Raw genomic sequence first — 27500 nt, 5'->3', positions numbered from 1 at the left:
TGGGTCCGAGGGAGGTGGGTATAACATGGATCCGAGGGAGGTGGGTATAACGTGGGTCCGAGGGAGGTGGGTATAACATGGGTCCGAGGGAGGTGGGTATAACCTCAGTCCGAGGGAGGTGGGTATAACATGGGTCTGAGGGAGGTGGGTATAACCTCGGTCTGAGGGAGGTGGGTATAACCTCAGTCCGAGGGAGGTGGGTATAACATGGGTCCGAGGGAGGTGGGTATAACCTCAGTCCGAGGGAGGTGGGTATAACATGGGTCCGAGGGAGGTGGGTATAACATGGGTCCGAGGGAGGTGGGTATAACCTCAGTCCGAGGGAGGTGGGTATAACATGGGTCTGAGGGAGGTGGGTATAACCTCAGTCCGAGGGAGGTGGGTATAACGTGGGTCCGAGGGAGGTGGGTATAACATGGGTCCGAGGGAGGTGGGTATAACCTCGGTCCGAGGGAGGTGGGTATAACATGGGTCCGAGGGAGGTGGGTATAACATGGGTCCGAGGGAGGTGGGTATAACCTCGGTCCGAGGGAGGTGGGTATAACGTGGGTCCGAGGGAGGTGGGTATAACCTCGGTCCGAGGGAGGTGGGTATAACATGGGTCCGAGGGAGGTGGGTATAACGTGGGTCCGAGGGAGGTGGGTATAACCTCGGTCTGAGGGAGGTGGGTATAACCTCAGTCTGAGGGAGGTGGGTATAACGTGGGTCCGAGGGAGGTGGGTATAACCTCAGTCTGAGGGAGGTGGGTATAACCTCGGTCCGAGGGAGGTGGGTATAACATGGGTCCGAGGGAGGTGGGTATAACATGGGTCCGAGGGAGGTGGGTATAACATGGGTCCGAGGGAGGTGGGTATAACCTCGGTCCGAGGGAGGTGGGTATAACGTGGGTCCGAGGGAGGTGGGTATAACCTCAGTCTGAGGGAGGTGGGTATAACCTCGGTCCGAGGGAGGTGGGTATAACGTGGGTCCGAGGGAGGTGGGTATAACGTGGGTCCGAGGGAGGTGGGTATAACCTCAGTCTGAGGGAGGTGGGTATAACCTCGGTCCGAGGGAGGTGGGTATAACCTCAGTCTGAGGGAGGTGGGTATAACATGGGTCCGAGGGAGGTGGGTATAACGTGGGTCCGAGGGAGGTGGGTATAACATGGGTCTGAGGGAGGTGGGTATAACATGGGTCCGAGGGAGGTGGGTATAACCTCGGTCCGAGGGAGGTGGGTATAACGTGGGTCCGAGGGAGGTGGGTATAACGTGGGTCCGAGGGAGGTGGGTATAACGTGGGTCCGAGGGAGGTGGGTATAACCTCGGTCCGAGGGAGGTGGGTATAACGTGGGTCCGAGGGAGGTGGGTATAACATGGGTCCGAGGGAGGTGGGTATAACGTGGGTCCGAGGGAGGTGGGTATAACCTCGGTCTGAGGGAGGTGGGTATAACCTCGGTCTGCGGGAGGTGGGTATAACCTCGGTCCGAGGGAGGTGGGTATAACGTGGGTCCGAGGGAGGTGGGTATAACCTCGGTCCGAGGGAGGTGGGTATAACATGGGTCCGAGGGAGGTGGGTATAACCTCGGTCCGAGGGAGGTGGGTATAACGTGGGTCCGAGGGAGGTGGGTATAACCTCGGTCCGAGGGAGGTGGGTATAACATGGGTCCGAGGGAGGTGGGTATAACCTCGGTCCGAGGGAGGTGGGTATAACATGGGTCCGAGGGAGGTGGGTATAACCTCGGTCCGAGGGAGGTGGGTATAACGTGGGTCCGAGGGAGGTGGGTATAATACCAGGGGGGGCGAAGGTCAGAGTTCAGCCTCTCACTCCCGAGGGTGGGAATTACGAGCCTGGAGCTGTGTGGAATCTCACTCTGCTCATTGTCTCTGACTCGAGTTCCGATCAAACCTCGGCCTCTGGCTTTGTCCGCGAGGCAGCACTGCGTGGTGGGTGGGGATAGAGCGGCCGGACTCTGGACTCCGACGCTGACCATTCCTCTCCTGTGTTGCTGATGGTCGCTAGGTGCTGAAGACCAGAATGGCCTTGCGGAAGACAGGACAATACTCAGGGATAGGCGACTGCATCAAAAAGATTCTGAAGAGGGAAGGCTTGCTCGCATTTTATAAAGGCTATATTCCCAACATTCTGGGCATCATTCCATACGCTGGCATCGACCTGGCTGTGTACGAGGTAAGTTCCACACAAACCTTTCACTTTTATTGCTGCTCCTTATATTTGGGTCCGACTGTCCCTCACCTGCAGGTCACTCACTGAAGAGATGTCAGCTCAGTGGGCAGCACCCTCGCCTCTGAGACAGCAGGTCATGGGTTCAAGTCCCACTCCAGACATACCAGCACATAAACCAGGCTAACACTCCCAGTGCAGTACTGAGGGAGCACCGCACTGTCAGAGGGGCAGTACTGAGGGAGTGCCGCACTGTCAGAGGGGTGGTACTGAGGGAGCACCGCACTGTCAGAGGGGTGGTACTGAGGGAGTGCCGCACTGTCGGAGGGGCAGTACTGAGGGAGTGCCGCACTGTCGGAGGGGCGGTACTGAGGGAGCGCCGCACTGTCGGAGGGGCGGTATTGAGGGAGCGCTGCACTGTGGGAGGGGCAGTACTGAGGGAGTGCTGCACTGTCGGAGGGGCAGTACTGAGGGAGTGCTGCACTGTCGGAGGGGCAGTACTGAGGGAGTGCCTCACTGTCGGAGGGGCAGTACTGAGGGAGTGCCTCACTGTCGGAGCGGCAGTACGGAGGGAGTGCTGCACTGTTAAAGGGGCAGTACTGAGGGAGTGCTGCACTGTCGGAGGGGCAGTACTGAGGGAGTGCTGCACTGTCGGAGGGGCAGTACTGAGGGAGTGCTGCACTGTCGGAGGGGCAGTACTGAGGGAGTGCTGCACTGGAGGTTCGGTGACTTGCGGTCCTGGGGCCCCAGGATATTACGGATTTCTGGGATCGCGTGGGCCAGGACAACCTATCGGAGTCAGGGATCCCTATTCACACGAATGTGCGGTCTGTATGTACGGAGCTCACAGCATGAATGGGAATACCCCAAAAACACACAAACACTGAAAATAAATGTTTAACTTTTTTAAATTAATTAAAATACAATTTAATTAAATATTTACTACAATACTAAAAATAAACTTCGCTTAATGGACAGGGTTTTTAACATGTAAATGAGTGATAACATTTTGTTTTTCCAATTATTAAAACTCTTGCGCTGGTGAAAACCGCCCTTATGTCTGCTTTTGGCAGTGTAAGAGTTTGCAGGACATTTGCTGATCAGCCGTTGTGTAACTCGCCCAACTCTCTGCCCGTGGGGGCCCTTCGCCTTCACATTTCTGGACAGATCACAAGTGCCGGGTTTGCCGGGCATGTTCTCGCCCGTGGGGACCACGATCTCAGGCCCAATGGCTTCCGTCAACCCGATAATTAACTGGAGAAAATTTCTACTCATCCAGTGAAGGATATTTGACAAGCAGTCTGATAGCACACGGGATACACGGCACAGACACAGGCCATTGGGCCCAACCAGTCCAGGCCGGCGTCTCTGCTCCACTCGAGCCTCCTCCCATCTTTCCCCATCTAACTCAATCAGCATAAACCCTCTATTTCTTTCTCCCCCATGTGTTTATCCAGCCTCCCCTTAAATACATCGATACTATTCACCTCAACCCCTCCCTGTGGCAGTGAGTTCCACATTCTCACCCCTCTCTGGGTAAAGAGGTTCCTTCTGTAATCTCCTCCAGCCCTACAACCCCCGAGATCTCTGCGCTCCTCTAATTCTGCCCTTTTGACCATCCCTGATTATAATCGCTCCACCATCGGTGGCCGTGCCTTCAGCTGCCTGGGCCCCAAGCTCTGGAACTCCCTCCCTAAACCTCTCCTCCTCTCTACCTCTCTTTCCTTCTTTAAGACGCTCCTTAAAACCGACCTCTTTAACCCAGCTTTTGGTCACCTGCCCTAATTTCTCCTTCGGTGTCTAATGTATCTGTTTTGTCTTATAACACTGCTCTGATGCACCTTGGGACATTTTGCTCCTTTAAAGGTGCTATATAAATATAAGTTGTTGTTGTTGAATTCCCCATTGGGTTTCTGGGTGACTATCTTATATTGATGGCCCCTGGTTATGCTCTACCCCACAAGTGGATACACTCTATTTGAGGCTACTCTATCAAAACCTTTCATCATTTTAAAGACCTCTATTAGGTCACCCCTCAGCCTCTCTGTTCAAGAGAAAAGAGACCCAGCCTGTTCATCCTTTCCTGATATGTATACCCTCACATTTCTGGTATCATCCTTGTAAATCTTCTCTGCACCCTCTCCAGTGCCTCTATATCCTTTTTATAATATGTAGAGCAGAACTGTACGCAGTGCTCCGTGTGTGGTCTAACCAAGGTTCCATACAGGTTTAGCACAATGTCCCTACTTTTCAATTCTATCCCTCCAGAAATAAACCCTTGTGCTTGGTTTGCTTTTTACGGCCTTGCTAACCTGTGTCACAACGTTTAGTGATTGGTGTATCTGTATCCGAGATCCCTTTGTTCCTCTCCCCCACTCAGACTCACACCCTCCCACTAATAAGTGACCTCCCTATTCTACCTCCCAAATGTAATATCTCTCATTTATCTGTGTTGAACATTTGCCAATTATTTGCCCATTCTGCAAGTTTATTAATGTCCCCCTGTAATGTGTTGCAGTCCCCCTCAGTATTGACTATCCCCCAATTTGGTATCATCCGCAAATTTAGAAATTGTGTTTTTGATTCCAAAGTCTAAATCGTTAATATAAATTGTGAACAGTGGTCCCAGCACTGATCCTTGTGGGACACACTACCCACCTTCTGCCCCTGTGAATAGCTCCCTTTACCCCCACTCTCTACTTTCTGTCTGGAAGCCAGCGAGCGATCCTTTCTGCTACTTGTCCCCCTGACTCTGCATTCTCTGACCTTGTTCATTAGTCTATTGTGGGGTACCTTATCGAAGGCCTTTTGAAAATCTAGATACATTACATCTACTGCATTACCCTTGTCTACTCTCTCTGCTACCTCTTCAAAAAATTCAATGAGGTTGGTCAAGTAAGACTTTCCCTTTTGAAACCCGTGCTGACTATTCGTTATTATATTTTTGGTTTCTCGATGTTTCTCTATTTTCTCCTTTAGTCGGGATTCCATTATTTTTCCTACCACCGATGTTAAGCTGTGACTGGTCTGTAATTCCCAGAACATGTTCTATCTCCCTTCATAAACACAGGTATTACGTTAGCTTTATACCAGTCCTCTGGCACTACACCTTTTTCTAACAAATTATTCAGTATGTGTAGTAATGCCTCTGCTATATTTTCACCAGCTTCTTTTAAAATGCGCGGATGCAATCCATCCGGACCTGGGGTTTTATCCTCTTTGAGTTTGATTAGTTTGTTTAATATATCCCTTTTGTATTGCACTTCTCTCATTACTAATCTCATCATCCAATGTCATGTCCACTGTGGAGGGTTTGAGAGAGTGGAGGAGGGGTCGAGCTAGGTATCATCAGTGTACATGTGGAAACTCACATTGTGATGCTGGATGATGTCAGCATGAGAAATAGGAGGGGCTCAGGATAGATCCGTGGGGGACACCAGAGGTAACGATGGGGGGGCGGGAAGAGAAGCTGTTGCAGGGGATGCTCTGGCTACGATGAGATGGAACCAGGCGAGTGCAGTCCGACCCCGCCGGACAATGGTGGAGGAGGATGGAGTGGTCAGCCGTGTCAAAGACTGCAGACAGGTCCAGAAGGACGAGGAGGATTAGATTACCTTTGTTACAGTCCATTAGGACGTCATTTGTGACCTTAGTAAGAACAGTTTCAGTGCAGCAGCAGGGGCAAAGCCTGATTGGAAGGGATTCGAACAAGGGGTTCTGGGAAAGATGGGCACAGATTTGGAAGGCGACAATGCGTGCAAGAAGTTGAGAGGAAAGTGATGCTGGAGGTGGGTCGAGCGTTGATTTTTTGAAAGGGGTGATGACGGTGTGTTCATAATCTATTTGTTTGTTACACGAACCCTCACTAGACAGGCATTAGGACCCTGTGGGAGCTATTCACACACTGCTGTAAACATGCTGGTTCATGCTGGTCTGGGCCACCATTTTGAGAGTTGCTATAAAGGACACAGTTAATTACACTTCTCCTGTTTCAGTTAGTCTGTTTATTTACACACACAACAGGTGGCAGATTTGAAGGGAAGGAGTACAATACCGGGGGAGAGAGAACATAAGAATTAGGAGCAGGAGTCGGCCATTCGGCCCCTCGAGCCTACTCCGCCATTCAATGAGATCATGGCTGATCTTCTACCTCAACTCCACTTTCCTGCACTATCCCCATATCCCTCGATTCCCTTAATATCCAAAAATCTATCGATCTCAGCCTTGAATATACTCAGAGACTGAGCCTCCACAGCCCTCTGGGGCAGAGAATTCCAAAGATTCACCACCCTCTGAGTGAAGAAATTTCTCCTCTCTCAGTCCTAAATGGCCGACCCCTTATCCTGAGACTGTGACCCCTGGTTCTAGACTCCCCAGCCCGGGGGAAACATCCTCCCTGCATCTACCCTGTCAAGCCCTGTAAGAATTTTGTCTGTTTCAATGAGATCACCTCTCATTCTTCTAAACGCTGGAGAATATAGGCCCAGTCTACTCAATCTCTCCTGATAGGACAATCCCCCTCATCTCAGGAATCAGTCTGGTGAACCTTTGTTGCACTCCCTCTATGGCAAGTATATCCTTCCTTAGGTAAGGAGACCGACACTGTACACAATACTCCAGGTGTGGTCTCACCAGGGCCCTGTATAATTGTAGTAAGACGTCTTTACTCTTATACTCAAATCCTCCTGTAATAAAGGCCAACATACCATTTGCTTTAATCACTTGCTGTACCTGCAGGTTAACTTTCAGTGATTGGTGTATAAGGAACCCAGGTCCCTCCGAACACCAACATTTCACAATCTCTCACCGTTTAAAAATACTCTGTTTTTCTATTTTTCCTACCAAAGTGGATAATTTCCCATTTCTCCACATTATATTCCATTTGCCATGTTCTTGCCCACTCACTGAGCCTGTCTGTATCCCCTTGAAGCCTCTGCATCCTCCTCACAACTTACATTCCCACCGAGCTTTGTATCATCAGCAAACTTGGATATATTACACTCGGTCCCCTGATGGAGATCATTGATACAGATTGTGAATAGCTGGGGCCCCAGCACTGATCCCTGTCGGTCCCCACTAGTTACAGCCTGCCGACCTGAAAATGACCCGTTTATTCCTACTCTCTGATTTCTGTCCGTTAACCAATCCTCAATCCATGCTGGTATATTACCCACAATCCCCTGAGCCCTAATTTTGTTCAATAACCTCTTGTGTGGCACCGTATCGAATGCCTTCTGAAAATCCAAATATACCACATCCACTGGTTCCCCCTTATCTATTCTGTTAGTTACAACCTCAAAAAACTCTAACTGATTTGTCAAACAATATTTCCCTTTCATAAATCCGTGTTGGCTCTGCTCAACCGTTCGCAATATCCGCTAACATGAGGGACAGGAAGGAAAGTTAAGCTGTCAGCAGTTTAGCAGGAATAGGATCGCAAGAGGCAGAGATCGGTCTCATGGATAAAGTGAGCTCTGAAAGGGCAAGAGGGGAGATAGCAGAGAAACTGGAGAAATACGGAAGTTCAGGGGTTAGAGCAGGGGGAAAACAGAGAGGAGGTAAGGTCCAGAGGGCTCGGGGGGAGGGAGGGAGGGAATTAAAAGCAGAAGCAATTGAATGGATGCGGTGGACTTGTTTAACAAAGAAGAGGTTTGAGGAGGGGGGGAGGGGCGGAGGGAGGTTTAAGGAGGAGGAGGGAGGGGAGGGAGGTTTGAGGAGAGGGTGGGGGAGGGGGAGATTTGAGGAGGAGGAGGTGGGGGGAGGGAGGTTTGAGGAGAGGGTGGGGGAGGGGGAGATTTGAGGAGGTGGAGGGAGGGAGGTTTGAGGAGGGGGAGGGAGGTTTGAGGAGGAGGTGGGGGAGGGAGGTTTGAGGAGAGGGTGGGGGAGGGGGAGATTTGAGGAGGAGGAGGTGGGGGGAGGGAGGTTTGAGGAGAGGGTGGGGGAGGGGGAGATTTGAGGAGGTGGAGGGAGGGAGGTTTGAGGAGGGGGAGGGAGGTTTGAGGAGGAGGTGGGGGAGGGAGGTTTGAGGAGGAGGGGGGAGGGAGGTTTGACGAGAGGGTGGGGGAGGGGGAGGTTTGAGGAGGAGGTGGAGGAGGGAGGTTTGAGGAGGAGGTGGGGGAGGGAGGTTTGAGGAGAGGGTTAGTGATGGAGTAGAGAGTCCTGTTGTTGTTATTACCACCCTGGGCGATCGGAGAACAGCGGGTGGTTTTAGTGACGGAGAGCAGGACCCGGTGGTGCTTTATATGATTGAGCCAAACCTGGTGAGGGATTAGACCAGTTGTCCACCAATGACGTCTGAGTCTGCGCCCCTTGGACTTCAGGGAGTAAAGATGAGAGGTATACCGGGGGGAACGACTAGGGTGACAGCGTGTAATGATTTTAGTGGGGACGAGGTCATCTAAAGTAGTGGAGAGAGGTGACTTAGTAACTCAGAAGTTGCGGAGATTTCATGGAGAATTGTAGCCAAAGGCTCGGTAGTTGGAATTAGAAAGTGCGGTGGTTAGGGACTTGAGGGAGAGTTCTTCCAGGGGCAGATATGAAAAGAAGTGAGTTTAGGAGGGGCAGGGGAATCTGGTTAGAGAACGATGCAAGAAAATGGCCGGAGATTGCCGGATCGGGGATGATTACGGAGGAGATAGCGAGACCACGCGAGATAAGATCGGGAGGGGGCGGAGGGGGGGCAATGAGGCCGTGTATCTGGGTGGGGGGCGAGGGGGCCGTGTATATGGGTGGGGGGCGATGAGGCCGTGTATCTGGGTGGGGAGTGGGGGGGCCGTGTGTATGGGTGGGGGGTGAGGGGGCCGTGTATATGGGTGGGGGGTGAGGGGGCCGTGTATCTGGGTGGGGGGTGGGGGGGCCGTGTGTATGGGTGGGGGGTGAGGGGGCTGTGTGTATGGGTGGGGGGCGAGGGGGCTGTGTATATGGGTGGGGGGCGAGGGGGCTGTGTGTATGGGTGGGGGGTGGGGGGGCCGTGTATATGGGTGGGGGGTGAGGGGGCCGTGTATCTGGGTGGGGGGTGGGGGGGCCGTGTGTATGGGTGGGGGGTGGGGGGGCCGTGTATCTGGGTGGGGGAGTTGATGTGAAGGGAGAGATTACGGGAGGAAAGGAGGGTGGCGAACTCAGGGGAGAGGGAGCCAGATGAGTTGAGATGGAGGATGAGAAGTTGCTCGGTGCAGTGACAGAGGGAGGAAAGCAGTGAAGATAAAATTGGAGTTGTTGGGTGGGTTGGGGGGTACAGAATAAGGAGACGTGAGCAGTGGAACAAGGAGAGATGCTCTGAGGAGGAGACGCTTGTTGGAGGGGTAGGGAGACGGGCCGAGGTGTGATTTGAGTCGAAGGGCTCCTCCACCACAACAGCAGTCTGGGCGGGGCAAGCGGTGGGAGGTATCGCCACATGGGAAAGCTTCATTCAGGGGATGTGTCATCGCTCCTCAATCATGTCTCCATCAATGCCACAATGTCAATTTAATTGTCCACAATAAGGTCATGGATGGCAAGGCCCTTATTTACAAGTGAATGGACATTTGAAGGGAATTGCAGAGGGGCGTGACCCCCAATTTACTGGCGCAGAGCAGGGAGGGACAGGGAGGGGGTTAGCGAGATTAGCTCTCGGTGGGGGGTTAGGGCGGGGGGTTGGCGAGATTAGCTCTCGGTGGGGGGTTAGGGCGGGGGGTTGGCGAGATTAGCTCTCGGCGGGGGGTTGGCGAGATTAGCTCTCGGCGGGGAGTTGGCGAGATTAGCTCTCGGTGGGGGGTTGACGAGATTAGCTCTCGGCGGGGGGTTGGCGAGATTAGCTCTCGGTGGGGGGTTGGCGAGATTAGCTCTCGGCGGGGGGTTGGCGAGATTAGCTCTCGGCGGGGGGTTAGGGCGGGGGGTTAGGGCGGGGGGTTGGCGAGATTAGTTCTCGGCGGGGGGTTAGGGCGGGGGGTTGGCGAGATTAGCTCTCGGCGGGGGGTTGGCGAGATTAGCTCTCGGCCGGGGGTTAGGGCGGGGGGTTGGCGAGATTAGCTCTCGGCGGGGGGTTAGGGCGGGGGGTTGGCGAGATTAGCTCTCGGCGGGGGGTTGGCGAGATTAGCTCTCGGCCGGGGGTTAGGGCGGGGGGTTGGCGAGATTAGCTCTCGGCCGGGGGTTAGGGCGGGGGGTTGGCGAGATTAGCTCTCGGCCGGGGGTTAGGGCGGGGGGTTGGCGAGATTAGCTCTTGGCCGGGGGTTAGGGCGGGGGGTTGGCGAGATTAGCTCTCGGCCGGGGGTTAGGGCGGGGGGTTAGGGCGGGGGGTTGGCGAGATTAGCTCTCGGCGGGGGGTTGGCGAGATTAGCTCTCGGCCGGGGGTTAGGGCGGGGGGTTAGCGAGATTAGCTCGCGGCCGGGGGGTTAGGGCGGGGGGTTGGCGAGATTAGCTCTCGGCGGGGGGTTAGGGCGGGGGGTTAGCGAGATTAGCTCGCGGCCGGGGGGTTAGGGCGGGGAGAGTAAGATGGGGAAATCGGGCTTGCTGTTCGTTAGGAGGCAGTGACGAGTGCTCGGTGGGCCTTTCGAAGGATGCCAAGAGAAGCACAGAGGGAAGCGGTGGGATTATTTGGGAGATGTTCAAGCCTTGAGCGGTGCTCGGAGGGTAGGGAGGATGATCTGGAGAGTAGGGGTGAGTGAGGGGAGACTACAATACGGCGGAGAAAGTGAAGGAAGCATTACAGCTGGGGGAGGGAAAGGAACAAAGACCAAAGAGAGACAGAGAGAGAGAGAAGTGATGGAACTCGGGTCCGGAGCACAGTCAAAACGCACAAACCTTCAGAATTTGTGCACATATACCCCAGGTCTTTCTGTTCGTGCACCCCCTTTAAAATTGTACCGTCTAGTTTCCTCATTCGTCCTAACAAATGCATCACTGCACACTTCTCGTGTTAACTTGCATCTGCCCCGTGCCCGCCCATGTCACCAGCCTGTCTGTGTCCTCCTGAAGTCTATCACTACCCTCCTCACTGCTCACTATACTTCCCAGTTTTGTGTCATCTGCAATCTTTGAAATGCCCTGTACACCCGAGTCCAGGTCATTAATATATATCAGGAAAAGCAGTGGTCCCAGTACCGAGCCCTGGGGAACACCACTGTCTACCTTCCTCCAGTCCCAGAAACAACCGTTCACCATTACTCTGCTTCCTGTCACTGAGACAATATTTGTTTGTATTTGTTCCCGGGATGTGGATATCACTGGCAAGGCCGGCATTTATTGGCCATCCCTAATTGCCCCTTGAGAAGGTGGTGGTGAGTCGCCTTCTTGAACCGCTGCAGTCCGTGTGGTGAAGGTGCTCCCACAGTGCTGTTAGGGAGGGAGTTCCAGGATTGTGACCCAGCGACGATGATTTGTATCCATTCTGCCACTGCCCCTTTCTGTGGTATTTTGTCAAACACTTTCGAAAGTCCATATACACATCAACCGCTCTACCCTCATCAATCCTCTTTGTTAATTCATCAAAGAACTCGATCAAGTTAGTCAAACACAATTTGTCTTTAACAAATCCGTGCTCATTGGCAACCCTCCAGTCTCTGGCACCACTCCCATATGGATTGAGACAAAGAATAAGAAGGGATCGATCACGCTAATAGGGCTATACTACAGACCACCCAACAGTGGAAGGGATTGGAGGAAGAAATATGTAACCAAATCCATAAGACGGGTAAACAACATAATAAAATAATAATGGGAGACTTCAACTACCCAACAAATAAACTGGTAAGAAACATAGAAAATAGGTGCAGGAGAAGGCCATTCGGCCCTTCGAGCCTGCACCAACATTCAATAAGATCATGGCTGATCATTCCCTCAGTATCCCTTTCCTGCTTTCTCTCCATACTCCTTGATCCCTTTAGCCGTAAGGGCCATATCTAACTCCCTCTTGAATATATCCAGTGAACTGGCATCAACAACTCTCTGCGGCAGGGAATTCCACAGGTTAACAACTCTCTGAGTGAAGAAGTTTCTCCTCATCTCAGTCCTAAATGGCCTACCCCTTATCCTTAGACTGTGTCCCCTGGTTCTGGACTTCCCCAACATCGGGAACATTCTTCCTGCATCTAACCTGTCCAGTCCCATCAGAATCTTATATGTTTCTATGAGATCCCCTCTCATTCTTCTAAACTCCAGTGAATACAAGCCCAGTTGATCCAGTCTCCCCTCATATGTCAGTCCTGCCATCCCGGGAATCAGTCTGGTGAACCTTCGCTGCACTCTCTCAATAGCAAGAACATCCTTCCTCAGATTAGGAGACCAAAACTGAGCACAATATTCCAGGTGAGGCCTCACCAAGGCCCTGTACAACTGTAGGAACATCTCCCTGCCCCTGTACTCAAATCTTCTTGCTATAAAGACCAACATACTATTTGCTTTTTTTAATGCCTGCTGCACCTGCATGCCTACTTTCAATGACCAAGCAGCAGTGGGAAACGTCAAGTAGAGGTAGTGAATGGGGAAGAGGGAATGGAGCTTATAAAATTTGTTCAAACTGGATCTAGTCATGGGAAATGAACCAGAGCAGAGAAGTAAGTGTGGGGGAGCATCTAGGCAATAGTAATCACAATATAATAAGCTATAAGATAATGATTGAGATGGACATAAGACCAAAGTAATAGATTGGAAAAAAGCTCATTTTAAGGGAATGAAATGGAACTAGGGAAAATAACTGGAGAAATGACAAAGAAATCGAGCAGCAGTGGGAACCATTTAAAATGGTGATCAGTGGAATCCAGGAGAAATATACCCCACTGAGAGCAAGAACATGCCAGCAGTGACAGACTGTGGATAAATAGAGAAACACTAAAACAGATTAATAAGAACATATGAAATAGGAGCAGGGGTCGGCAATTCGGCCCCTCGAGCCTGCTCCGCCATTTAATAAGATCATGGCTGATCTGATCATGGACTCAGCTCCACTTCCCCGCCCGCTCCCCATAACCCTTTACTCTCATCGCTCAAAAATCTGCCTATCTCCACCTTAAATTTATTCAATGACCCAGCCTCCACAGCTCTCTGGGGCAGAGAAGTCCACAGATTTACAACCCTCTGAGAGAAGAAATTCCTCCTCATCTCAGTCTCTGGCCATTATCACATTGCTGTTTATAGGAGCTTGCTGTGTGTAAATCAGCTATTGCGTTTTCCACATTACAACAGTGACTACACTTTAAAAAGTACTTCATTGACTGTAAAGCGCTTTGGCACGTCTGGTGGTTGTGAAAGGCGCTATATAAATGCAAGTCTTTCTTTACCAGGGAGACCAACAAGGTGGACATGAGATTAGAAGAGATCAAAAAAGATATAGGAACATTTGAGATAGAACGGGGGAGATAATTGATAAACTGATCAAACTTAGAGAGGATAAAACCCCTGGTCCGGAAATTAGGGAAGAGAGCAGAGGCTCTGTTACACACATATATAAAACAAAGATTCATTAACAAGGGAACAGTGCCAGAGGACACGCAGGCAGCTAATGTGATTCCTATATTTAAAAAGGGAGATAGAACATCCAGGGAATCAATTAGTTTAACATCCGTGGTTGGAAAGAAGTGAGAGAGAAACACGGATTGTAAAAGGGGAGGTCTTGTTTGACCCACCTTAGTGAATTCTTTGAAGAAGTAACAGAAATGGTGGATAAGGGTAATGTAGTAGATATAATGTATTTGGATTTTCAAAAGGCCTTCGATAAGGTACCGCTTGGTAGACTAAGGTCAGAGAAAATGGAGTTGGGGACAAGTAGCAGAATGGACAGCGAGTTGGCTACAAACCAGGAAACAGAGAGTAGGATTAAAGGTCGTTACTCAGACTGGCAAAAGATGGAAGCAAGACTCAGCGCTCGGGCCGCTGATGTTCAAAATTTACATAAACAATTTGGATTCGGGAATCAGAAGTACAATTTTAAAATTGCAATGATAACTTGGGGGTGTGGTTAATGCAGAGCAGGACTGCACCCAAATATTAATAAACTGGCAGAATGGGTGTGTAATGGTAACTGAACCTCAATATTGATCAATGCGAGACGGTAGAAGGAATAAGGAGGCCACACAGTCCCTGGAAACTAGGAGTCTCCATGGGATAGAGGATCAACAAAATCTCGGGATACCACAGCAACGCAGGTTAAAGCCACAGAAAATTCAAACCAAGCACTGGGGTTCATTTCCGCGGGATAAAATTGAAAAGCAGCGATGTTTTGTTAAACTTGTACAGGATCTTGGTAAGACCACACTTGGAGCACCGTGCACAGTTCTGGTCCCCATATACCTGGGTTAGACCACACTTGGAGCACTGTGCACAGTTCTGGTCCCCATATACCTTGGTTAGACCACACTTGGAGCACTGTGCACAGTTCTGGTCTCCATATACCTGGGTTAGACCACACTTGGAGCACTGTGCACAGTTCTGGTCTCCATATACCTGGGTTAGACCACACTTGGAGCACTGTGCACAGTTCTGGTCTCCATATACCTTGGTTAGACCACACTTGGAGCACTGTGCACAGTTCTGGTCTCCATATACCTGGGTTAGACCACACTTGGAGCACTGTGCACAGTTCTGGTCTCCATATACCTGGGTTAGACCACACTGGGAGCACTGTGCACAGTTCTGGTCTCCATATACCAGGGTTAGACCACACTGGGAGCACTGTGCACAGTTCTGGTCTCCATATACCAGGGTTAGACCACACTTGGAGCACTGTGCACAGTTCTGGTCTCCATATACCTGGGTTAGACCACACTTGGAGCACTGTGCACAGTTCTGGTCTCCATATACCAGGGTTAGACCACACTGGGAGCACTGTGCACAGATCTGGTCTCCATATACCAGGGTTAGACCACACTGGGAGCACTGTGCACAGTTCTGGTCTCCATATACCTGGGTTAGACCAGGGTGGATGTAGAGAAGATGTTTCTACTTGTGGGACAGATCGGAACTAGGGGCCATCAATATCAGACAGTCACTGATAAACCCAATGGGGAATTCAGGAGAAACCTCTTTACCCAGAGAGGGGTGAGAATGTGGAACTCACTGCCACAGGGAGGGGTTGAGGTGAATAGTATCGATGTATTTAAGGGGAAGCTGGATAAACACATGGGGGAGAAAGGAACAGAAGGATATGGGGATAGGGTGAGATGGAGAGGGGTGGGAGGGGGCTGGTGTGGAGCATAAACCCCGGCACGGAGCGGTGGGACATAAACCCCGGCACGGAGCGGTGGGGCATAAACCCCGGCACGGAGCGGTGGGACATAAACCCCGGCACGGAGCGGTGGGACATAAACCCCGGCACGGAGCGGTGGGGCATAAACCCCGGCACGGAGCGGTGGGGCATAAACCCCGGCACGGAGCGGTGGGGCATAAACCCCGGCACGGAGCGGTGGGGCATAAACCCCGGCACGGAGCGGTGGGGCATAAACCCCGGCACGGAGCGGTGGGACATAAACCCCGGCACGGAGCGGTGGGGCATAAACCCTGGCACGGAGCGGTGGGCCCAATGGGCTGTACACTCTGTGTAAAGGAGCATTTGTTTGATCGAGGTCTGTACTCCCCCCTCACTTCTCTCAATTGTTGTCTCATTCCTTTGTAGACATTGAAGAACACCTGGTTAAATAAATACGCCAAGGACTCTGCTGACCCCGGAGTGTTGGTGCTGTTGGGCTGCGGCACCATCTCCAGCACGTGTGGCCAGTTGGCCAGCTATCCGTTAGCCCTGGTCAGGACACGCATGCAAGCCCAGGGTAAGCTGCTGATGATCCAGGAGCACTCAGTCCACCCGATCCCAGCCTTGGTCTGTAACTGAAACTTACAGCGGTTTAGAGCGACAGTGTTACTGAGGATTATCGTGTTGCTCACCCACCGCTCAGTGCCAGCTACCAGTCGGTATATCGCAGTCCGACACAGGCCAGCGGTCTAGGTGTGTGTGGTGTGAGGAGCAACCCTCGCCTGACTATTACTGCTCTCTCAGCATGTCCCTGCTTCAGTTAGTCTGAATATCACCCCCAGGGGGCCGTATTCACAACAGTACGTGTGAACATCAGAAATAGGAGCAGGAGTCGGCCATTCGGCCCCTCGAGCCTGCTCCGCCATTTAATACCATCATGGCTGATCTGATCATGGACACAGCTCCACTTCCCCGCCCGCTCCCCATAACCCTTGACTAATTCCACAGATTTACAACCCTCAGAGAAGAAATTCCTCCTCATCTCAGTTTTAAATGGGCGACCCCTTATTCTGAAACTATGCCCTCTAGTTCTAGTCTCCCCTACGAGGGGAAACATCCTCTCTGCATCTACCCTGTCAAGCCCCCTCAGAATCTCACACGTTTCAATAAGATCACCTCTCATTTTTCTAAACTCCAATGTGTATAGACCCAACCTACTCAACCTATCTTCATAAGTCAACCCCCTCATCTCCGGAATCAACCTGGTGAACCTTCTCTGAACTGCCTCCAAAGCAAGTATATCCTTCCTTAAATACAGAGACCAAAACTGTACGCAGTACTCCAGGTGTGGCCTCACCAATACCCTGTACAGTTGTAGCAGGACTTCTCTGCTTTTATACTCTATCCCCCTTGCAATAAAGGCCAACATTCCATTTGCCTTCCTGATCACTTGCTGTACCTACATACTAACCTTTTGTGTTTCATGTACAAGGACCCCCAGGTCCCTCTGTACAGCAGCACTTTGCAATCTTTCTCCATTTAAATTATAATTTGCTTTTTTATTTTTCCTACCATTATGGACAATCTCATCCACATTATACTCCATCTGCCAAATGTTTGCCCACTCACTGAGCCTGCCTATATACCTTTGTAGATAATTTGTGTCCTCCTCACAACTTGCTTTCCCACCCGTCTGTATCATCAGCAAACTTGACTACATTACACTCGGTCCCTTCATCCAAGTCATTAATATAGTTTGTAAATAGTTGGGGTCCCAGCACTGATCCCTGTGGCACCCCACTAGTTACTGTTTGCCAACCGGAAAATGACCCATTTATCCCGACTCTCTTTTCTCTGTTAGTTATCCAATCCTCTATCCATGCTAATATATTAGCCCCAACCCCATGAACTTTTATTTTGTGCAGTAACCGTGTGAAAATTGATGAGGTACAGGCTGTACAGGGGTTCTATTACTGGACCAGTAACCAGGGCAGATATGACAATTTGGATTCACTTTAATAAATCTGTTAATAAAAATCTGGGCTCAGTGAAAGCGAGCGTTTCCTGTCGGATTGTGCTACAAACCCAAGGGGTTCACTGATGTCCCTTTAGGGACAGAGACCTGCCGCCCTTACCCGGGCTGGGCCTACATGTGACTCCCGTCCCACACCAGCGTGGTTGACGATAACTGCCCCCTGAAGTGTCCGAGCGAGACACTCCGTTTGTATCGAACCCACTCCCAGCGGTTGGGGAAGCCCAGACTCTCATTCTCAGGGTAACTAGGGACGGGGCAATAAATGCCGGCCTTGCCAGCGACGCCCACACCCCGAGCCCGTCACAGAATGTCTGAAGCCGAGAGTCACAGCGTGGTGTTAACAGAGAAATGGTGTGTTTGCAGCTTTGCTGGAGGGATCGCAGCAGCTCAACATGGTCGGACTGTTCCGAAAGATCGTGGCCAATGAGGGTCCGCTCGGCCTCTACAGGGGTCTGGCCCCGAACTTCATGAAGGTGATTCCTGCCGTCAGCATCAGCTACGTGGTGTATGAATACATGAAGAAAGCTCTGGGCATCTAGGCCCGCTCAAACCATTGGCAGTCTCTCAGGAAATCACAATTCACCAGATCAGAAAATTCCTTTGCTGCTTCAGACAGAGACCAGCAAAGGGCAATCCCCCGACCGTGATCCCCGATCCTGATTCCCATATCCCCGACCCCAATTCCCCATATCCCCGACACCCATGACCCCCTGACCCTCAACCCTGTGACCCCTGACCCCGACCCCTGACACCCAACCCCAAACAGCATTACCATCACCGAATCCCCCACCATCAACATCCTGGGGGTCACCATTGACCAGAAACTTAACTGGACCAGCCACATAAATACTGTGGCTACAAGAGCAGGTCAGAGGCTGGGTATTCTGTGGTGAGTGTCTCACCTCCTGACTCCCCAAAGCCTTTCCACCATCGACAAGACACAAGTCAGGAGTGTGATGGAACACTCTCCACTTGCCTGGATGGTGCAGCTCCAACAACACTCGAGAAGCTCGACACCATCCGGGACAAAGCAGCCGCTTGATTGGCCCCCCATCCACCACCTCCAACACTCACTCCCTCCACCACCGGCGCCCCCTGGCTGCAGTGTGCACCATCTACAAGATGCACTGCAGCAACTCGCCAAGGCTTCTTCGGCAGCACCTCCCAAACCCGCGACCTCTCCCACCGAGAAGGACAAGGGCAGCAGGCCCATGGGAACACCACCACCTCCACGTTCCCCTCCCAGTCACACACCATCCTGACTTGGAAATATATCGGCCGTTCCTTCATCGCCGCTGGGTCACAATCCTGGAACTCCCTCCCGAACAGCACTGTGGGAGCACCTTCACCACACGGACTGCAGCGGTTCAAGAAGGCGGCTCACCACCACCTTCTCAAGGGGCAATTAGGGACGGGCAATAAATGCCGGCCTGGCCAGCGACGCCCACATCCCGAGAATTAATAAAAGAAAACAAATCCCTGCATCCCGTAGATTGGAGCAGAGCTTCCTGCTTAGTGTCTGACCCTGGGCCCCAACTCCGGACCTCACACTGACCCTGGGCCTCGGCCCCTGACCTCACACTGACCCTGGGCCTCGACCTCTTACCTCACACTGACCCTGGGCCTCGACCCCTGACCTCACACTGACCCTGGGTCTCTGACCCTGTTCTTGACCTTCACTGCTGTTGTGGTGTGGGAGAGGATTGGAAGATCTGGTTGAGCCACATTGCTCTGATTCGGACAAGGACCCACGGTCTTTTGGCTCTGTTCTCCATGTAGAATCTTCTGATCGGTTATTAATCAGATAAAGCATCGACCTTTTGAGAAACATGCACATCTTTCACCTCCGTCCACGGGGATGTATTTGCAAGACCTGCAACCAAATATTTACCGATTCCTTCAGTCGCTGGGAATAATTGTTTTTTTAAGCTTTGCTTTGGTTGTGTGGTTTATAATCGTACTTTGCTTCTGGCCTTAATTAATTTACTCTCAATGTCCTTCGTGGATTGTGTGCCTGTGTAACGTGTCGAGGGATTTGAGCCAGCGACATCGAACACTTTTCACACTCGAGCTGTGCTTTGAACATGACTCAGATACTGATGTGTCTTAAATAATTTGGGGAAATGTACTCGCATTAATCCAAAGTGAGCATGTGTAGCAAGCAGTTCTGGGCTGGGTCCGTTTCTCTTCCTCACTCCTGTACTTTTACATTTTATTGCATGGATTTTATATCAATAAATTACTACCATTTATTAGCCACAGTCTGTAGAAATGTCTGTGTTCACTCGGTTAATTCCTCCCTTGCCCTCAGACACGGGAGGGGCCCAATCTCCCATCGCACACCAATCAATGAGCTGCTTCAAAGTACAAGCCCGAGAACAAAGTCCTTCACAAGGTGTGGCTTCCAGTGGACAATGTACACACTCAGGCACACACTCACCCTCACACACTCACCCTCACACACTCACCCTCACACACACTCACCCTCACACACTCACACTCAGGCACACACTCACCCTCACACACACTCACCCTCACACACACTCACCCTCAGGCACACACTCACCCTCACACACACTCACACTCAGGCACACACTCACCCTCACACACACTCACACTCAGGCACACTCATCCTCACACTCAGGCACACACTCACCCTCACACACTCAGGCACACACTCACCCTCACACACTCAGGCACACACTCACCCTCACACACACTCACCCTCACACTCAGGCACACACTCACCCTCACACACTCTCACACTCAGGCACACACTCACATACTCTCACACTCAGGCACACACTCACCCTCACACACTCTCACACTCAGGCACACACTCACCCTCACACACTCTCACACTCAGGCACACTCATCCTCACACTCAGGCACACACTCACCCTCACACACTCACACTCAGGCACACACTCACCCTCACACACTCAGGCACACACTCACCCTCACACACACTCACCCTCACACACTCACACTCAGGCACACACTCACCCTCACACACACTCACACTCAGGCACACTCATCCTCACACACACTCACCCTCACACACTCACACTCAGGCACACACTCACCCTCACACACACTCACCCTCACATACTCTCACACTCAGGCACACACTCACCCTCACACACACTCACACTCAGGCACACTCATCCTCACACTCAGGCACACACTCACCCTCACACACACTCACACTCAGGCACACACTCACCCTCACACACTCAGGCACACACTCACCCTCACACACTCAGGCACACACTCACCCTCACACACTCAGGCACACACTCACCCTCACACACTCAGGCACACACTCACCCTCACACACTCAGGCACACACTCACCCTCACATACTCTCACACTCAGGCACACTCATCCTCACACTCAGGCACACACTCACCCTCACATACTCTCACACTCAGGCACACACTCACCCTCACACACACTCACACTCAGGCACACTCATCCTCACACTCAGGCACACACTCACCCTCACATACTCTCACACTCAGGCACACACTCACCCTCACACACACTCACACTCAGGCACACTCATCCTCACACTCAGGCACACACTCACCCTCACATACTCTCACCCTCAGGCACACACTCACCCTCACACACACTCACACTCAGGCACACACTCACCCTCACACACACTCACCCTCACACACTCAGGCACACACTCACCCTCACACACACTCACACTCAGGCACACTCATCCTCACACTCAGGCACACACTCACCCTCACATACTCTCACACTCAGGCACACACTCACCCTCACACACTCTCACACTCAGGCACACTAATCCTCACACTCAGGCACACACTCACCCTCACATACTCTCACACTCAGGCACACACTCACCCTCACACACTCTCACACTCAGGCACACACTCACCCTCACACACTCTCACACTCAGGCACACTCATCCTCACACTCAGGCACACACTCACCCTCACATACTCTCACACTCAGGCACACACTCACCCTCACACACTCTCACACTCAGGCACACTCATCCTCACACTCAGGCACACACTCACCCTCACATACTCTCACACTCAGGCACACACTCACCCTCACATACTCTCACACTCAGGCACACACTCACCCTCACACACTCTCACACTCAGGCACACACTCACCCTCACATACTCTCACACTCAGGCACACACTCACCCTCACACACTCTCACACTCAGGCACACACTCACCCTCACATACTCTCACACTCAGGCACACACTCACCCTCACACACTCTCACACTCAGGCACACACTCACCCTCACATACTCTCACACTCAGGCACACACTCACCCTCACATACTCTCACACTCAGGCACACACTCACCCTCACATACTCTCACACTCAGACACACACTCACCCTCACATACTCTCACACGCAGGCACACACTCACCCTCACACTCAGACACACACTCACCCTCACATACTCTCACACTCACCCTCACACTCAGGCACACACTCACCCTCACATACTCTCACACTCAGGCACACACTTACCCTCACATACTCTCACACTCAGGCACACACTCACCCTCACATACTCTCACACTCAGGCACACACTCACACTCGCATACTCTCACACTCAGGCACACACTCACACTCAGACACACACTCACCCTCACATACCCTCACACTCACCCTCACATACTCTCACACTCACCCTCACATACCCTCACACTCACCCTCACATACTCTCACACTCAGACACACACTCACCCTCACACTCACCCTCACATACTCTCACACTCAGACACACACTCACCCTCACATACCCTCACACACACCCTCACACTCAGGCACACACTCACCCTCACACTCAGGCACACACTCGCCCTCACATACTCTCACACTCAGACACACACTCATCCTCACATACCCTCACACTCACCCTCACACTCAGGCACACACTCACCCTCACATACCCTCGCACTCAGACACACACTCACCCTCACATACCCTCACACTCAGACACACACTCACCCTCATACTCTCACACTCAGGCACACACTCACCCTCACACTCAGACACACACTCACCCTCACATACTCTCACACTCAGGCACACACTCACCCTCACATCCTCTCACACTCAGGCACACACTCACCCTCACACTCAGACACACACTCACCCTCACATACCCTCACACTCAGGCACACACTCACCCTCACATACTCTCAGACACACACTCACCCTCACATACCCTCACACTCACACACACCCTCACACTCAGGCACACACTCACCCTCACACTCAGGCACACACTCACCCTCACATACTCTCACACTCAGACACACACTCACCCTCACACTCAGGCACACACTCACCCTCACATACCCTCACACTCAGGCACACACTCACCCTCACATACCCTCACACTCACACACACCTTCACACATACACTCACACTCACACTCACACACACCCTCACATACCCTCACACACACATACCCTCACACTCAGGCACACACTTACCCTCACATTCACACACACCCTCACACACACCCTCACACTCACACACACCCTCACATACCCTCACACACACACACCCTCACCCTCACATACCCTCACACTCACACACACACTCACCCTCACATACCCTCACACTCACACACACCCTCACACTCAGGCACACACTCACCCTCACACTCAGGCACACACTCACCCTCACACACCCTCACACTCAGACACACACTCACCCTCACACTCAGGCACACACTCACCCTCACACTCAGGCACACACTCACACACACCCTCACACTCACACACACCCTCACACTCACACACACCCTCACACTCACACACACCCTCACATACACTCACACACACACACCCTCATACTCACACACACCCTCACACTCAAACACACACACACCCTCACACTCAAACACACACACACCCTCACACTCAGGCACACACTCACCCTCACACACAGACACACACTCACCCTCACATACCCTCACACACACCCTCACACTCAGACACACACACCCTCACACTCAGACACACACTCACCCTCACATACTCTCACACTCAGGCACACACTCACCCTCACATACTCTCACACTCAGGCACACTCACCCTCACATACTCTCACACTCAGGCACACACTCACCCTCACATACTCTCACACTCAGGCACCCACTCACCCTCACATACTCTCACACTCACACACACCCTCACACTCAGACACACACTCACCCTCACACTCAGGCACACACTCACCCTCACACTCAGGCACACACTCACCCTCACATACCCTCACACTCACACACACCCTCACACTCAGACACACACTCACACTCACCCTCACATACCCTCACACTCAGACACACCGACACACCCTCACACTCAGACACACACTCACACACACCCTCACACTCACACACACACACACACACACCCTCACACTCAAACACACACACACCCTCACACTCAAACACACACACACCCTCACACTCAGGCACACACTCACCCTCACACACAGACACTTACACACACACACTCTCACTCACACACTCTCACTCACTTACACACACACACACTCACACATACACACACACACTCACTTACACACACACACAAACATGCACTCGAATCTCAAACACACAGTGGAGCACAAAGAAACGCAGATAGATACAGACGCACATACATAGACACATACATATAGATATAGACAAACACAGACAGAAAAACACACACACACACGGTGTCAGGCATGGCTCTGTGGGCAGCACTCTCACCTCGGAGTCAGAAGGTCATGGGTTCAAGTCCCACACCAGACACTTGAGAACAAAATCCAGGCCGACACTCCAGCGCAGTACTGGGGGAGTGCTGCACTGTCGGAGGGGCAGTACTGAGGGAGCGCCGCACTGTCGGAAGGGCAGTACTGAGGGAGTGCCGCACTGTCGGAGGGACAGTACTGGGGGAGTGCTGCATTGTCGGAGGGGCAGTAATGAGGGAGTGCTGCACTGTTGGAGGGGCCCAATCCCCATCCCTGTTACTGTAACTTTCGCCCAATCCAGTACTTTCTTTAGTAAACATAACAATTGGAGTGTAGGCTGTGTGTCGTTTGGAAGAGGTTTAGTTACAGTGAAACATCATTAACATCCTGTTTAAATATTTAACAGTCTATCTGCATTGAAACACGGCCTTGAGTAATGCAGGGTGCCTCAGCTTACAACAAGCAATGTAACTGAGAGTTTTGCAACATTCCTGTCCCGACAGGAAGCTGTAAACCGAGCAGTGGGGCTCCCGTCCCGTGTCCAGATCCGTTCTTCAGCTCCTGTAACGGGTGGTGTTCCTGCTCTCTGCACAGGCGGTGTGCTTTCATTTCAACATCTTTAGCATCTATTGTCATAACTTTTGCTGCTGTCCACTGATTCTGAAATTCCATCAACTAGTTGTCGCTGCCATCGCCACAGGCAGAGGGCCCACAGGCACTGTCAGTACAGGCACTGTCGCTACAGGCAGGGTACAGGACAGAGGGCCCACAGGCACTGTCGCTACAGGCACTGTCGCTACAGGCAGGGTACAGGACAGAGGGCCCACAGGCACTGTCGCTACAGGCACTGTCGCTACAGGCAGGGTACAGGACAGAGGGCCCACAGGCACTGTCAGTACAGGCACTGTCGCTACAGGCAGGGTACAGGACAGAGGGCCCACAGGCACTGTCGCTACAGGCACTGTCGCTACAGGCAGGGTACAGGACAGAGGGCCCACAGGCACTGTCAGTACAGGCACTGTCGGTACAGGCAGGGTACAGGACAGAGGGCCCACAGGCACTGTCGGTACAGGCACTGTCGCTACAGGCACTGTCGGTACAGGCAGGGTACAGGACAGAGGGCCCACAGGCACTGTCAGTACAGGCACTGTCGGTACAGGCAGGGTACAGGACAGAGGGCCCACAGGCACTGTCGGTACAGGCACTGTCGGTACAGGCAGGGTACAGGACAGAGGGCCCACAGGCACTGTCGCTACAGGGACTGTCGGTACAGGCAGGGTACAGGACAGAGGGCCCACAGGCACTGTCGGTACAGGCACTGTCGGTACAGGCACTGTCGGTACAGGCAGGGTACAGGACAGAGGGCCCACAGGCACTGTCGGTACAGGCACTGTCGGTACAGGCAGGGTACAGGACAGAGGGCCCACAGGCACTGTCGCTACAGGGACTGTCGGTACAGGCAGGGTACAGGACAGAGGGCCCACAGGCACTGTCGGTACAGGCACTGTCGGTACAGGCAGGGTACAGGACAGAGGGCCCACAGGCACTGTCGGTACAGGCACTGTCGGTACAGGCACTGTCGGTACAGGCACTGTCGGTACAGGGAGGGTACAGGACAGAGGGCCCACAGGCACTGTCGGTACAGGCACTGTCGCTACAGGCACTGTCGGTACAGGCAGGGTACAGGACAGAGGGCCCACAGGCACTGTCGCTACAGGCACTGTCGCTACAGGCACTGTCGGTACAGGCACTGTCGGTACAGGCAGGGTACAGGACGGAGGAGCCACAGGCACTGAGCTCCACTCGATCAGTTGCCTGCAGTATCTCCTGCAGCCGCTGGAGGGAGCCACTGAGCTGCTGCAGCTTGGGGACAGAGAATAAGTTTTTGACTGGGATGTGAAGTTTATCACCCACTCTGCACACTTCCACATTCACACTGCTCTTCGGCCGAAAACTGACCGCAGCACATTCACCATCCCCGGCTGGCAACGGTATCCTGCCATCCTGGTCCCAATTCTCCGCCTGCTGCTCTTCACCCCTGTCGATCAGGCGTCTTCGCACACATTCCACGGTGAAGATGACTTCGTTAAGTACAACATCCCGCAAGATTTTCATATCTCTCAGACTTGGGTAAACAACTTCATATACCTTGGACACACAGGATGGACAGGTGTAAATGGGGGAACACTTGCTGCAGAATTATACTCAGCGTGTTGACACAAAGGTCGCTCACAATCAAATGCAGAGTTTAAAGAAAGGATGAATTATTCTGTTGGCCAGCTCAGGTTATGGAGGATTTCTGATTTGTGAAAGAGAACATGAATGAACTGTGGGGACACAGTCTTGTCTGATCACAGACCGGGCTCTCCCTGCCGCAGCTTTCACTGCCGCATTTATTGGGGACTCTCTGCATTCAGTCCAGGCCCAGCCTTGAAGGGTGTTCCCAACAGCTACGGTGGGGAGAGAGGGGGGCGAGGGGCGGGCGGAGAGGGAGAGAGAGAGGGGGGTGAGGGAGAGAGGGGGGAGGGAGAGAGAGAGGGGGGAGGGAGAGAGAGGGGTGAGGGAGGGAGAGAGGAGGGGTGAGGGAGGGAGAGGGGAGGATGAGGGAGGGAGGGAGAGGGGAGGATGAGGGGGGGAGAGGAGTGAAGGGAAGGGTGGGGAAGGGAGATGGGGAGGGGGTGAGGGAGGGGATGGGGAAGAGGGGGCGGAGGGGAGCAAGCGGAGGGAGAGATGGGGAGGGGAGGGCGGGAAGGGAAGGTGGGGAGGGAGCAGGAGGGGAGAGGACGAGGCGAGGGTGAGAGCGAGGGTAGGGGAGGGGAGGTGAGGGGGGGAGTGGAGTGAGGGTAGGGGAGAGGGGGCGGGAAGGGAGTGAGGGGAGAGAGGGAGGGGAGGAGAGTGGAGGGGAGTGGAGTGGAGGGGAGGAGTGGAGTGGAGGGGAGGAGTGGAGTGGAGGGGAGGGGAGGGGGGGAGTGGAGGGGAGGGGGGAGTGGAGGGGAGGGGGAGGGGAGTGGAGGGGAGTGGAGGGGGAGGGGGGGGAGGGGAGGGAGGGAGGGAGGGGGAGGGGAGTGGAGGGGGAGGGGAGGGGAGGGAGGGAGTGGAGGGGGGGAGTGGAGGGGAGGGGGGGGGGTGGAGGGGAGGGAGGGGAGGGAGGGGAGGAGGGAGTGGAGGGGAGGGGGAGGGATGGGAGGAGGGGGGAGAGGAGGGGGAGGGGATGGGAGGAGGGAGGGAGGTGAGGGGAGGGGGAGGGGAGGGAGGGGAGGGAGGAGGGGTGGAGGGAGGGAGGGGGAGGGAGGGGAGGGAGGAGGGGGAGGGAGGGAGGGAGGGGAGGGGGGAGGGAGGGAGGGGTGGGGAGGGGAGGGTGTGGGAGGGGGAGGGGGGGGTGGG

The 27500-nt window shown here is 53.0% G+C and overlaps 2 protein-coding genes across 3 annotated transcripts in view; one reads left to right on the top strand and one right to left on the bottom strand.

The window, feature by feature from the left end:
- Positions 1-19608, top strand: part of LOC139249345 (mitochondrial adenyl nucleotide antiporter SLC25A24-like) — a 62197-nt gene extending 42589 nt beyond the window's left edge. The window contains exons 8-10 of one of the 2 annotated variants that reach the window (XM_070872325.1): positions 1999-2166; positions 15743-15893; positions 17715-19608. In XM_070872325.1, coding sequence (XP_070728426.1) covers positions 1999-2166; positions 15743-15893; positions 17715-17890 — 495 coding nt within the window. In that variant the 3' untranslated portion in view covers positions 17891-19608. The remainder of the gene's footprint in view (positions 1-1998; positions 2167-15742; positions 15894-17714) is intronic. The other variant, XM_070872326.1, reaches the window with a different exon arrangement.
- A 4850-nt stretch (positions 19609-24458) lies between these two features.
- On the bottom strand, positions 24459-26284 carry LOC139249348 (keratin-associated protein 10-2-like). The gene is made up of 2 exons (XM_070872329.1): positions 25174-26284; positions 24459-24831 (listed from the first exon to the last, which is right to left on the bottom strand). The coding sequence occupies exons 1-2, from the start codon at positions 26229-26231 to the stop codon at positions 24792-24794; spliced, it is 1098 nt and encodes a 365-aa protein (XP_070728430.1). The 5' UTR covers positions 26232-26284; the 3' UTR covers positions 24459-24791.
- Between the last annotated feature and the right edge of the window lie 1216 nt (positions 26285-27500).

Source organism: Pristiophorus japonicus, unplaced genomic scaffold (assembly GCF_044704955.1).
Source record: "Pristiophorus japonicus isolate sPriJap1 unplaced genomic scaffold, sPriJap1.hap1 HAP1_SCAFFOLD_307, whole genome shotgun sequence".
Taxonomy (NCBI): Eukaryota; Metazoa; Chordata; class Chondrichthyes; family Pristiophoridae; genus Pristiophorus; species Pristiophorus japonicus.
This window is presented reverse-complemented; position numbering and strand designations above follow the sequence as displayed.

Bases quoted from the DNA above. Each gene is read 5' to 3' on its own strand.
- LOC139249348 (XM_070872329.1), bottom strand. From the start codon at position 26,231: ATGAAAATCTTGCGGGATGTTGTACTTAACGAAGTCATCTTCACCGTG. The intron at 24,832-25,173 runs CTGTGGGCCCTC...TACTGACAGTGC, and splicing joins AGTGCCTGTACCGACAGTGC to CTGTGGGCCCTCTGCCTGTG.